This window comes from Saccopteryx bilineata, chromosome 10 (assembly GCF_036850765.1).
Source record: "Saccopteryx bilineata isolate mSacBil1 chromosome 10, mSacBil1_pri_phased_curated, whole genome shotgun sequence".
Classification (NCBI taxonomy): domain Eukaryota; kingdom Metazoa; phylum Chordata; class Mammalia; order Chiroptera; family Emballonuridae; genus Saccopteryx; species Saccopteryx bilineata.
In genome coordinates this window covers 82,322,694-82,335,353 of record NC_089499.1, presented here as the reverse complement: position 1 = coordinate 82,335,353, position 12,660 = coordinate 82,322,694, and the positions used below count along the sequence as shown (strand labels likewise).

Here is a 12,660-nt window from a genome sequence, read left to right as displayed (position 1 = left end):
TAAAAAAAGTGTAGCAGCAAGTATGAGGGTAGACTCAGAAGGAACTTTCTGATGGAAAGGGCTGGTAGTGGTCACCACTGAACAGAGGAGGCTGTGGAATTAACATTGCTAGGGAATCTCCAAGAATGCCCTTCCCTTGCCTGGGCCCAAGGAAGTACTGTTTACTCTTAGGGGCAGGGGGAAGGACAAAATGAGCCGTGGAGGACTGGATGCTCAGCATCTGCGTCCATGACTCTGTGATGCGGGTGTCATTGTCATCTGAGTCACTGAAGCAGAGCCAAAGAGGAGGAAGTCTGTGTCACCCTGTTGGAAATTTCTGGTCCCCAATGATCAGGACTTCAGCTGATACAGAAGCTGTTCTTCAAAGAGGTCCCTTGAGGTAAAGTCATACAGATTCAGGCTCCTTGGGCTTGCGAGGCCTCACTGGCCGTCCTGTCCATGACCCTGTTTTTAGTTATCCTAAAATGCTTCAGTAGGCACTCACTAAATATTCACTGAATGACTGAATGAATGTTACATAAATTGGTAGCTGTGGCTTTCTACTCTCTCTGCAGGATTATAACAATGTTTCATCCTGTTTTGGAAACCCATTCAAATTCAGATTGTGCTTTGTTATTAGGAACTCCTTTCTCTCTCTCTCTCTCTCTCTCTCTCTCTCTCTCTCTATCTCTTTTTACAGATACAGAGAGAGAGTCAGAGAGAGAGAGAGATAGGGACAGACAGGAACGGAGAGAGATGAGAAGTATCAATCATCAGTTTTTCATTGTGGCACTTTAGTTGTTCATTGATTGCTTTCTCATATGTGCCTTGACTGTGGGCCTTCAGCAGACCGAGTAACCCCTTGCTCGAGCCAACGACCTTGGGTCCAAGCTGGTGAGTTTGTTCAAACCAGATGAGCCCAACACTCAAGCTGGCGACCTCGGGGTCTCGAACCTGGGTCCTGCGCATCCCAGTCCGATGCTCTATGCACTGCGCCACCGCCTGGTCAGGCAGGAACTCCTTTTTCCCTCTAACCCCACTCCAACCAAAGCCAGTGAACTGTCACTCTGCCTTCTGTGATGTAGTCCCTGACTGGTCACTCTCAGACTGTGATCACCTTCACTTGGGTTCTTAAAGCAACTATACATTCCGATTCCAAACCTATATGGAATAAGAGATGCAAAGAGACTCCAGTACAGTACAGGAAACAAGCTAGGAGCAGGGGCCCTTCCTGTGCTCTGGGCTGTCTGCAGCTAACCCTCTGTAAGGCCAGTAGCCATGGCCACTATCACAGCCGCCTAGCCCATGCAGGTTCGCATTAGATACGGATAGATGGTAATGAAACAATGGAGTCAAGAACTGGTGGGCCATCATCTTTAATCCTAGCTTGCACCCGGCAGGCAAGTAAAAACGCACACTGGGCTCCAATACCCACTCATTCAGTGCTCACAAAGCTACTGACTTATCTGAGTTTCCTAGAATCAAAGGTTTCTAGCTCACCAGACTTATTCACCTCTGTTCCCCATCTCCTTCTCCCTGCACAAACTCTGCACAAACTGGCTTCTCCTTCAGCACTCCACCATCTTTGCTGCTTCTCCTGGCCTCCACGTGGCCTTACTCTGCTCTCCTCTCTAATGCTAATCTCAGAAACCAAGAGAGAGCTAGTTCCCGGTCTGCTCCATTTCATAGTGTAGAAACCAAAACCAATGTACAAATAAGGAAGTCTCTGATACAAAGTCACTTATCTGAGGCATAATGGGATTCCTCATGAGAGGGCACCACCCTACATCAAAAAGGGTGGGAAAGGCTTAGTCTTAAAACTAAGCCTTAGGCTATAATGATCCTGCCTACTTACAGCCTGTCCCCAACACACATTAATATAATCACACCAATCCCAAGCAAGAAGGGCAACCAATACCCATCACCTGGGCAACGGGCTTCCACATGGGCAGCGCCATCTTTAACAAAGTGAGCATAATATATTTTATCTGCCCAACACCCTCCCTTTCAGGTCTACCCAGGAGTATGTCTGAACGAATGGTAGGGATGAGGGAGCTGTTCCCCAGATTATGGCGTGGAGCGGTGTAAAGCCAGTAGTCATGGCCACCATCTCAGCTGCCTGGCCCATGCAGGTTCGCATTAGATTTGGACAGCCAGTCCAACAACAATGGAGCCAAGAACTGGTGGGCCATAAGCTTTAATCCTAGCTTGCACCTGGCAGGCAAGTAAAACACACACTGGACTCCAAAACCCACTCATTCAGTGCTCACAAAGCTACTGACTTATCTGAGTTTCCTAGGATCAAAGTTTTCTAGCTCACCAGACTTATTCACTCTGTTCTCCATCTTCTTCTCTCTGCACAAACAGGCTTCTCCTTCAGCATTCCTCCATCTTGGCTGCTTCTCCTATCCTCCACGTGGCCTTTCTCTGCTCTCCTTTCTCTGCTTTCTCCTCTAATGCTAATCTCAGGAACCAAGAGAGAGCAAGCTCCCAGTCTGCCCCACTTTATAGTGTAGAAATCAAAACCTTTAATTCAATATACAAACAAGGAAGTCTCTGATACAAAGTCAATTATCTGAGGCAGAATGGGATTCCTTATGAGAGTGCACCACCCTACATTATGTAACAGTCAAGGGTGTGGGCAAAAGCTTAGTTTTAAAACTAAGCTTTAGGCTATAATAACTTTGCCAGCTTACAGCCTGTCTCCCAAATACAATGCAAACTATAAGCAAGCAAACATATATGTCATATTTACAAACTTATTTGACCAACAAGAGGCACTAAAGCTTCCATTGAGGAGCCAGGAGAAATGGGGTGAATTCAGGAACTGCCACACACAAGCTGTGGTAAGGTACCAAAGAATTGCAAAAATTAATATTAATATTAATTTTTGGAGGAAAAGTCAGGCTTCTTGCCCCATCCTTTCTTTAGAGAATGGAGGGAGAAGAATGCAGAAGCTTTTTGGCTTGCAAGGATCACTGGCTATTTAGTTTACTATAGAATAAAGGTTATCTGAAAAACTTCCTTTTCCTTTCAGTAGGAGACAAAGTTTGCATGCCCTACATTGATTTTAACTCTCCCTTCCTTCCTGGAATCCTGAGAGTAACATATACCTCTAGGCCAGAGGTCAGGAACCATTTGGGCTGAGAGAGCCATGAACACCACATATTTTAAAATGTAATTCCGTGAGAGCCATACAACAATCCGTGTACATTACACATTATCCAGTAAAAATTTGGTGTTGTCCCAGAGGACAGCTGTGATTGGCTCCAGCCACTCACAACCATGAACATGAGCAGTAGGAAATGAATGGATTGTAATACATAAGAATTTTTTATATTTTTAACATTATTTTTTTTATTAAAGATTTGTTTGTGAGCCAGAAGTTCCCGACCCCTGCTCTAGGCAAAGGAGGGGAGATAGACACTAAAAGATTTATGAATGCCTTTGATATATAAAACAACATCACTATTGTGTTACCTTAAAAGTTTTAATGTTTTTATAAATCCCCTAGACAAATGTTATAAGCTTGTTAATGAATGCATCATGTTCCCCCTCCTTTCCCCCCAACCTGTATGTGGTCAAGGGTATATAACCAGCCTCAGAGCTATATTCTGCACTGCACAATTTGGATCATCTATACCCCATGTAAGTCATACGCAGTCGGCTTAATCAATAAATCTCCTCTTAAAAATTCTTCTGTATCCGGCCCTGGCTGGTTGGCTCAGCGGTAGAGCATCGGCCTGGCGTGCGGGGGACCCGGGTTCGATTCCCGGTCAGGGCACATAGGAGAAGCGCCCATTTGCTTCTCCACCCCCCCCTCCTTCCTCTCTGTCTCTCTCTTCCCCTCCCGCGGCCAAGGCTCCATTGGAGCAAAGATGGCCCGGGCGCTGGGGATGGCTCCTTGGCCTCTGCCCCAGGCGCTAGAGTGGCTCTGGTCACGGCAGAGCGACGCCCTGGAGGGGCAAAGCATCGCCCCCTGGTGGGCAGAGCGTCGCCCCCTGGTGGGCGTGCCGGGTGGATCCCGGTCGGGCGCATGCGGGAGTCTGTCTGACTGTCTCTCCCCGTTTCCAGCTTCAGAAAAATACAAAAATAAAATAAAATAAAATAAAAATTCTTCTGTATCCTGCCTTGGTGTCTCTATGTAAACACGCGGAATGCTACTTTACAACAAAGCCAGTGAGTATGACCTTGAACAAGTACTTCCTGCTCTGGGTGATGGATTCCTCACTGTGAATGAGAGGGTTGAAGACTTTCATTCTGTCATTTACTCGGCAATTGTTTCATAAGTACCTATTACCTGTGGGGCACTTTGATGATATAGCAGCAAACAAAATACAGTTTCTGTGATTGCAGAGCTTGTGGAGAGGGGGAGGTGGACAAAAACCAAATAAAGCAGTGAGCAAGCAGTGACAATTGTCATGTCAGATGAGATGAGGGTGATGGAGGTATGTACAGGGAAGCAAATGGGAACAAACAAAGGGGCCTGCCTTAGATAAGGCAGGCATGGAAGATGTCTCCCAAGTGATGACATTTGAGCAGCGTCCAGAGCAGTGTTGGGGGCAGCCCTGCATGTATCTGAAGGAGTGGAGCCTCAGAAAAGGAACAGTAAGTACATAGGCTTTTTGTGAGAACCCGTTGGTGTTTTTAAGAAATAGTAAGGAGGCCAGGTGGTAACAGATGCCAGAGAAGAAGCCAGGAGGCAGGTCCTGGTAAGGACCTTGGATTGTATGCTGAGTGATGGGAAAGCCATCAGGGCACAGGGAGCAAGGGAAAGGCATGGTCAGACTTGTTTGTTAAAAGGATAAATTGAAAGACAAGATGGCGCTGGAGTAGGCAGATGTACCAACATCTACCTCCCAGAACCAAAGTGGATTACAAACTAATTTTAAGAACTATCATATGGAAAAACCACTTTGGACTAAACTAAGAGGACTCTTCAACCAAGGAACACTGAAGAAGCCACACTGAGACTGGTAGGAAAAGCAGAAACACGGAGAAGGCTGCCCATCTCCCCAGAGTGAATGGCAGCCAGAAGAGACTCGTGTGGCGGGAAGTGAGTTTAGCAGAGAGGGGAGGGTCCTGAATCCCAGGAACAAAGCCCCAGCCTGCGGCCCCAGAGCCTAGAAGAGGTGTATGGACAGTATTTAGCTGGAAACAAGACAGAATACTGTTTGTGAGAAAGAGACTGCTTTCTCAGACCCAGGATTCTTCTTAAAGGGACTGCGCAGAACACCTCTCACAACCACTCACCCAGGGCTCTGGGGGACAGCAAGAGAAGAGAGGACCAGAGTGGCAGGAAGAGAGTACAGGGAGAATCATTTGGGAGACAGCCACCCTAACTGCTGGGATGAGTCACTCCCCAACTCTGAAGTGAATATTTCCCCCAGAAACAGCAATACCAGCAAAGGGAAGCAGGACACCAGCCAAACAAGCTCTCCCGTGGCACTCAGTATAGAGTCGCTTAGAAGGAGGGAGCTTTCGGGGCTACAGTACTGAGTCTTAGGGTCTGAGCTGCTGCAACCCCACCCACAAGGATGAGGGCTTGCCCAAGGGCGAGCGGCAGCAGGACGCGGAAGCTTGTTCTGTCAGCAGGGGTGGAAGCCTGCTGGCCACCACTGGGATCAGGTGTGAGCTCAGTCTTGCCTGGCTGGGGAGGAGTAGGCGTGCAAAAGCAGTCAAGCCCAGCTGCCTGCAGCCTGCAATCCAGCCTGTGGGAGAAGGGTGGGAACCCAAGAAGGGGTGGAGACCAGCCCTTAAGCAAGGGCGCAGGAGCATAGCTTTGCCCCACCCACGTAACTGAGGCTTGTGGCCTGACTTGGGAGCCAGCTCCTCCCGGGAAGGTGGAGTCAAAACCTAGAACAGGTGGAGTTCCGCTACTGAGCTGAGCGTGGGCACGCAGTCTCACCTGGCCTGTGAAGCCAAGGCTAGCAGCCGTCCCACGAGCGGGCTCCTCCTGCAAGGGCGGGGAGAAAGCCCGGAAACAGACGGAGACCCGCAGCTGAGCAAAGGTGCTCGCCCCTGCCCTCAGGGCCGAGCATAAAGCCACCCACAGGGGCGGGGCAAAGGCCAAGGTCACCAAGGCTTGTACACCCGAACACGTAATCACAGCCACTCCTTGTGAAAGAGAGGTGGAAACCACAGCAACAGCCCCAGTGGGCAGGCACCAGCAACGCCCAAACCCAAAAGCCCTAGGCAGCAACAGAAGAGGGGGTGGCGGGTCTGCAGACAGACCATACCTAGGGAACAGAGGCCATACCCAGTGGACTCGAGAGGCCAAAACCTTCCTTTACACAAAGAAAATGCGAAGGCAGAGAAATGCAACACAAATGAACCAAGAGAAATCCCCAGAAAAGGACCTGAATGAATCAGATATAACCAAATTACCAGATGCAGAGTTTAAAATAACGATTGTTAGGATGCTCAAAGATATTAGAACAATAGGTGGACATAACGAAAACCTAAATAAAGAGATAGCAAATATAAAAAAGGACATTGAAATAATAAAAAAGAATCAGTCAAAAATGACAAATAGAATATCTGAAATAAAGAACACAATAAAAGGAATTAAAAGCAGGATGGATGAAGCGGAGAATCGAATCAGCGCGTTAGAGGACACAATAAATAAAGGCACGGAAGCAGAACAGAAATAAGAAAAGAGCCTGACCAGGTGGTGGCGCAGTGGATAGAGCGTCGGACTGGGATGCGGAAGGACCCAGGTTCGAGACCCCGAGGTCGCCAGCTTGAGCACGGGCTCATCTGGCTTGAGCAAAGAGCTCACCAGCTTAGACCCAAGGTCGCTTGCTCCAGCAGGGGGTTACTCGGTCTGCTGATGGCCTGCGGTCAAGGCACATGTGAGAAAGCAATCAATGAACAACTAAGAAGTCGCAACGCGCAACGAGAAACTGATGATTGATGCTTCTCATCTCTCTCCGTTCCTGTCTGTCTGTCCCCGTCTATCTCTGCCTCTGTAAAAAAAAAAAAAAAAAAAAAAAGAAATAAGAAAAGAGATTCAAAAAGTCTGAGGAAACTCTAAGAGAGCTCTGTGACAACATGAAGAGAAATAACATCCACATCATAGGGGTTCCTGAAGAAGAAGAGAAAGAACAAGGAATAGAGACTTTGTTCAAGCATATCATAACTGAAAACTTCCCTCAGTTAAGGCAGGAAAACATCTCACATGTTCAAGAAGCACAGAGAACTCCATTAAAGGGAAACCCAAAGAAACCTACACCAAGACACATCATAATTAAAATACTAAAGCTAAGTGATAAACAGAAAATATTAAAAGCTGCTAGAGAAAAAAAGACTATCACCTACAAAGGAGCCCCCATAAGGATGACTTCTGACTTCTCAACAGAAACACTTGAGGCCAGAAGGGAATGGCAAGAAACATTCAAAGTAATGCAAAACAAGAGCCTACAACCAAGATTACTTTATCCAGCAAGGCTTTCATTTAAAATTGAAGGAGAAATATAAAGCTTTCCAGACAAAAAAAAAAACCTCAAGAAATTCACTACAACCAAACCAAGGCTGCAAGAAATGCTAAGGGACCTGTTGTAAACAGATCAAAGAAAAAAAAGAATATAGCAAAAGAGCAATTCAGTTTTAAAGAATAAAATGGCAATAAACAATTACATATCAATAATAACCTTAAATGTAAATGGATTAAATGACCCAATCAAAAGACATAGGGTAGCTGCATGGATAAGAAAACAAGACCCATACCTATGCTGTCTACAAGAGACACACCTGAAATCAAAAGATGCACATAGACTGAAGATAACAGGATGGAAAAAAATATTTCATGTAAATGGAAATGAAAAAAAAGCTGGGGTAGCAATACTTATATCAGACAAAATGGACTTCAAAACAAAGACTATAGTTAGAGATAAAGAAAGTCATGACATAATGATAAAGGGAGCAATCCAACAGGAAGATATAACCATTATAAATATCTACACACCTAATATAGGAGCACCTAAATATATAAAGCAGACTTTGATGGATTTAAAGGGTAAGATCAACAGCAATACTATTATTAGTAGGGGATTTCAATACCCCACTAACATCATTAGATAGATCCTCAAGAAAGAAAATTAACAAAGAAACAGCAGACTTAAAGGACATATTAGATCAACTCGATTTAATAGGTATCTTCAGAACCTTTCACTGTAAAGCAGCAGAATATACATTCTTTTCAAGCGCTCATGGTACATTCTCTGGAATAAACCACATGTTAGGGCACAAAAGTGGTCTCAACAAATTTAAGAAGATTGAAATCATATCAAGCAATTTCTCTGATCACAATGGCATTAAACTAGAAATCAACCACAACAGAAAAACTAAAAAATACTCAAACACTTGGAAACTAAACAGCATGTTATTAAATAACAAATGGGTAAACAATGAGATCAAAGAAGAAATTTAAAAATTCCTAGAAACAAACCATAATGAGCATACATCAACTCAAAATTTATGGGACACAGCAATAGCAGTCCTGAGAGGGAAGTTCATAGCATTACAGGCATAGCTCAAGAAGGTAGAAAAAGCGCAAAGAAACAACTTGACCCTACATCTAAAAGAACTAGATAAAGAAGAGCAAGTAAAGCCCAAATGTAGTAGAAGGAAGGAAATAATAAAGATCAGAGCAGAAATAAATGACATAGAAGCTAAAGAAACAATACAGAGGATCAATGAAACCAGGAGCTGGTTCTTTGAAAAGGTAAACAAGATTGACGAACCTTTAACCAGACTCATCAAGAAAAAAAGAGAGAGGACTCAAATAAATAAAATCAGAAACAAAAGTGGAGAAATAACAACTGACACAACAGAAATACAAAATATTGTAAGAAAATACTATGAAGAACTGTATGCCAAAAAACTAGACAACCTAGATGAAATGGACAAATTCCTTGAAACATACAATCTTCCAAAAATCAATCTGGAAGAATCAGAAAACCTAAACAGACCAATTACAACAAATGAGATTGAAACCGTCATCAAAAAACTCCCAAAAAAGAAAAGTCCTGGGCCTGATGGCTTCACAATAGAATTCTACCAAATATTCAAAGAAGAACTAACTCCTATCCTTCTCAAGCTATTTCAAAAAATTCAAGAGGAAGAAAGACTTCCAAGCTCCTTTTATGAGGCGAGCATAATTCTGATTCCAAAACCAGGCAAAAACAACACAAAGAAAGAAAACTATAGGCCAATATCCCTGATGAATTTAGATGCTAAAATCCGCAACAAAATATTAGCAAACCAGATCTAACAATATATGAAAAAAATCATACACCATGATGAAGTGGGATTTATTCTTGGGAGGCAAGGCTGGTACAATATTTGCAAATCAATCAATGTGATTCATCACATAAACAAAAGGAAGGAGAAAAACCACATGATAATTTCAATAGATGCAGAAAAAGCATTTGATAAAATCCAGCACCCATTTATGATCAAAATTCTCAGCAAAGTGGGAATACAGGGAACATACCTCAACATGATAAAAGTCATCTATGACAAACCCACAGCCAACATCATACTCAATGGGCAAAAATTAAAAGCAATACCCTTAAGATCAGGAACAAGGCAGGAGTGCCCCCTTTCACCACTCTTAATCAACATAGTTCTGGAAGTCCTAGCCACAGCAATCAGACAAGAAAAAGAAATAAAAGTCATCCAAATTGGAAAAGAAGAAGTAAAACTATCATTATTTGCAGATGATATGATATTGTATATAGAAAACCCTAAAGTCGCAGTCAAAAAACTACTAGACCTGATAAATGAATTAAGGAAGGTGGCAGGATATAAAATTAATACTCAGAAATTGTTGGGGTCAGCGGATACCCCGAGGAGCTGTAAAAGGAACAGCTTGCCTAAGTGAAACTTGGCTGTTTACTTGCCTGCAGTTCAAGCCTCATTACGCCCTGAGGTCATTACGCCCTGAGGTGATTCACAGAAGCATACCTGCAGGTAGTTCTCACTGCCTGTTTGTGCAGGATACTCCTCTCTATGAATAGGCTTTGTCTTTTCAGCTTTCATGAAATCACATCCTCATTCCTCAGTTTGCTATTCTCACGTATTTTCCCCTATATAATCTGTAACCTGTCTGTAATAAAATGAGACTTGATCAGAATCCTGTCTTGTCTCCATTCTTTGTGCCTCTTGCCTCGTAGAATCCTCACTCCCCACTTAGAGTCTCCGTTGCTCGACCTGCGGGACGGGTCAAGTGGCACCCAACGCGGGGCTCAAAGATAGGGGATCCAGTGAAGGACGTCGCATCGGGTGCATCCAAATCCGGACATTTCTCGGGAGCCTGCTGAGAAAATCAGGGCCGGTGAGTAAATGCGACGATCATGGGGCAAGAAATAAGTCAGCATGAGTTATTTGTGGAACAGTTAGGACAAGCTTTAAAGGCACGAGGAGTAAAGGTTAAAGTTAAACAGTTATGCAAGTATTTTGATTATATAAAAGATCTTTGTCCCTGGTTTCCTATTGAAGGTACTATTGACCCGAAAAGATGGAAACGAGTAGGTGATGCTATGCAGGATTATTATAATACTTTTGGACCTGAAAAGGTCCCTGTAACAGCCTTTTCTTATTGGAATCTTATAAATGAATTATTGTCACAAAGACAATCTGATCCTGTAGTAGCTAATGTAGTAGAAAAAGGACAAGCTATTTTACAAGAAGCTAGATCTAATCCAAAAACTCCAGAACTGAAAAAGAATCAGGAAGATCTCATATCCTTAGAGAGTGAAAAAAAAGGGACCACTGCCCTTCCCCCTAAGGCTAAATGTAAAAAATTAGATAAGAAAAAGAAAACTCTCGGAAGAAAATTGAAATCTCAAAAATTTATCCAAAATTAACTGAATTAGAAGTAGACAAAGAAAATTCTAATGAATCTAGTACTAATGAGGAAGATCAAAGTGAGGAGGAGTCGTTTAAAGCAGACCCTGGGGAAGTTGATTGGGATGAGATAGCAGAACAAGCAGCTAAATATCACAATGATGATTTTTGGCCACCCCCTTACACAGCACCACGGCCTTCGGCTCCCAGTGCTTTCCCTATCATAGATCCTCAAAAGCAGTTAAAAGATAAAATAGAATATTTAAAAGAACAGATTAAATTAGAAAAAGAACATCAGGACTTAATAAATCAGCTTGAAAGACTTAAAACTGGAAAGCCTCCTTCTACCAACAAGAATCCTCCTCCCACTAAGGGAAATGAGAGACAAAGGCCTCTTAATTCTCCTTCTGCTCCTTTTGTGGCAATAACTGAGGGACCAGAGGCATATCCGGTCACTGAAACTACTGATGCGCAAGGACAAGCTTGGAGGCATCATGCAGGTTTTGATTTTAAAGTTATTAAAGAGTTAAAGCTTGCCGTAGCTCAATATGGAGCTACTGCCCCTTACACAATGGCTATTTTAGAATCAATAGCAGAACATTGGCTTACTCCCAGGGACTGGCAAACATTAGCTCGTGCCACTTTAGCAGGCGGTGATTATCTACTGTGGAAATCAAAATATGTAGAAGTTTGCAGAGACACAGCTAGAAGAAATGCTCAGGCCAATAATGGTTGGACTTTTGATATGTTAATAGGAGAAGGAAATTTTGCCATTAGTGATAATCAAATGCAATATGATCCTGGGTTGTTTGCTCAAATACAGTCTGCAGGCACTAGAGCATGGAGGAAACTCCCTACTAAAGGAGACATGAGCGCCTCTCTGACTAGTATCAAACAAGGTCCTGACGAACCTTTTGCTGATTTTGTGCATAGATTGATTACAGCAGCTGGTAGAATCTTTCGCAGCGCTGATGCTGGGACTGACTTTGTAAAACAACTTGCATTTGAGAATGCTAACGCTGCTTGTCAGGCCGCCATAAGACCTTATAAGAAAAAGACTGATTTAAGTGGATATATCCGCCTGTGTTCCGATATAGGCTCAGCCTATCAGCAAGGATTAGCCATGGCTGCAGCATTACAAGGTTTCACAGTTAAACAGTTTTTAGCACAACAGGGAAATAAATGCTATAATTGTGGTGAGACAGGGCATTTTGCTAGAAACTGTAAGGGCAAGAAAGACTTTTCATTTAAAGGCAAACAAGCTCCTGGGTTATGTCCTCGCTGCAAGCGTGGGTATCACTGGGCAAATGAATGTAAGTCCAAAACAGATGCCCAAGGCAATCCACTGCCTCAGATTCAGGGAAACGGGAAGCGGGGCCAGCCCCAGGCCCCGAAAAACAAGCAAATCTATGGGGCAATGAGTTTTGTTCCTCCAACCCACAACAATCCATTTCAGACCTCTGCAGAGCCACGCCAGGGATCGCAGGATTGGACCTCTGTTCCTCCACCTATACAGTATTAACCCCGGAGATAGGGGTGCAAGCTCTTCTGTTGGGCAGATAAAATGTATTATGCTCACTTTGTTAAAAATAGGCACTGCCCACGTGAGGCCATCGCCCAGGTGATATTAATGTGTGTTGAGAATCCTTGTAGCCTGGGGCTTGGTTTTGGGATTAAGCCTTTCCCACCCTTTTTTGATGTAGGGCGGTACAATCCAATCATGCCTCAGAGAAGTGACTTTGTATTAGAGACTTCCCTATTTTGTATATTGGATTAAGAGTTTGGATTTCTACACTATAAAATAGGGAAGGAGCGGGAGCTTGGGCTCTT

At 43.7% G+C, this 12,660-nt stretch overlaps 1 protein-coding gene across 1 annotated transcript; it reads left to right on the top strand.

Annotated features, from left to right (window-relative positions):
* Positions 1-10,337: 10,337 nt before the first annotated feature.
* Positions 10,338-12,352, top strand: LOC136314032 (endogenous retrovirus group K member 10 Gag polyprotein-like). Its single transcript, XM_066244326.1, has 2 exons — positions 10,338-10,482; positions 10,860-12,352. The coding sequence occupies exons 1-2, from the start codon at positions 10,338-10,340 to the stop codon at positions 12,350-12,352; spliced, it is 1,638 nt and encodes a 545-aa protein (XP_066100423.1).
* Positions 12,353-12,660: the final 308 nt, after the last annotated feature.

What these genes read in the sequence shown, in the direction of transcription:
- LOC136314032 (XM_066244326.1), top strand. Translation starts at nt 10,338, where the DNA reads ATGGGGCAAGAAATAAGTCAGCATGAGTTATTTGTGGAACAGTTAGGA. An exon ending in TCCCTGGTTTCCTATTGAAG is followed by an intron (nt 10,483 to 10,859) that starts GTACTATTGACC and finishes TAACTGAATTAG; the next exon opens with AAGTAGACAAAGAAAATTCT.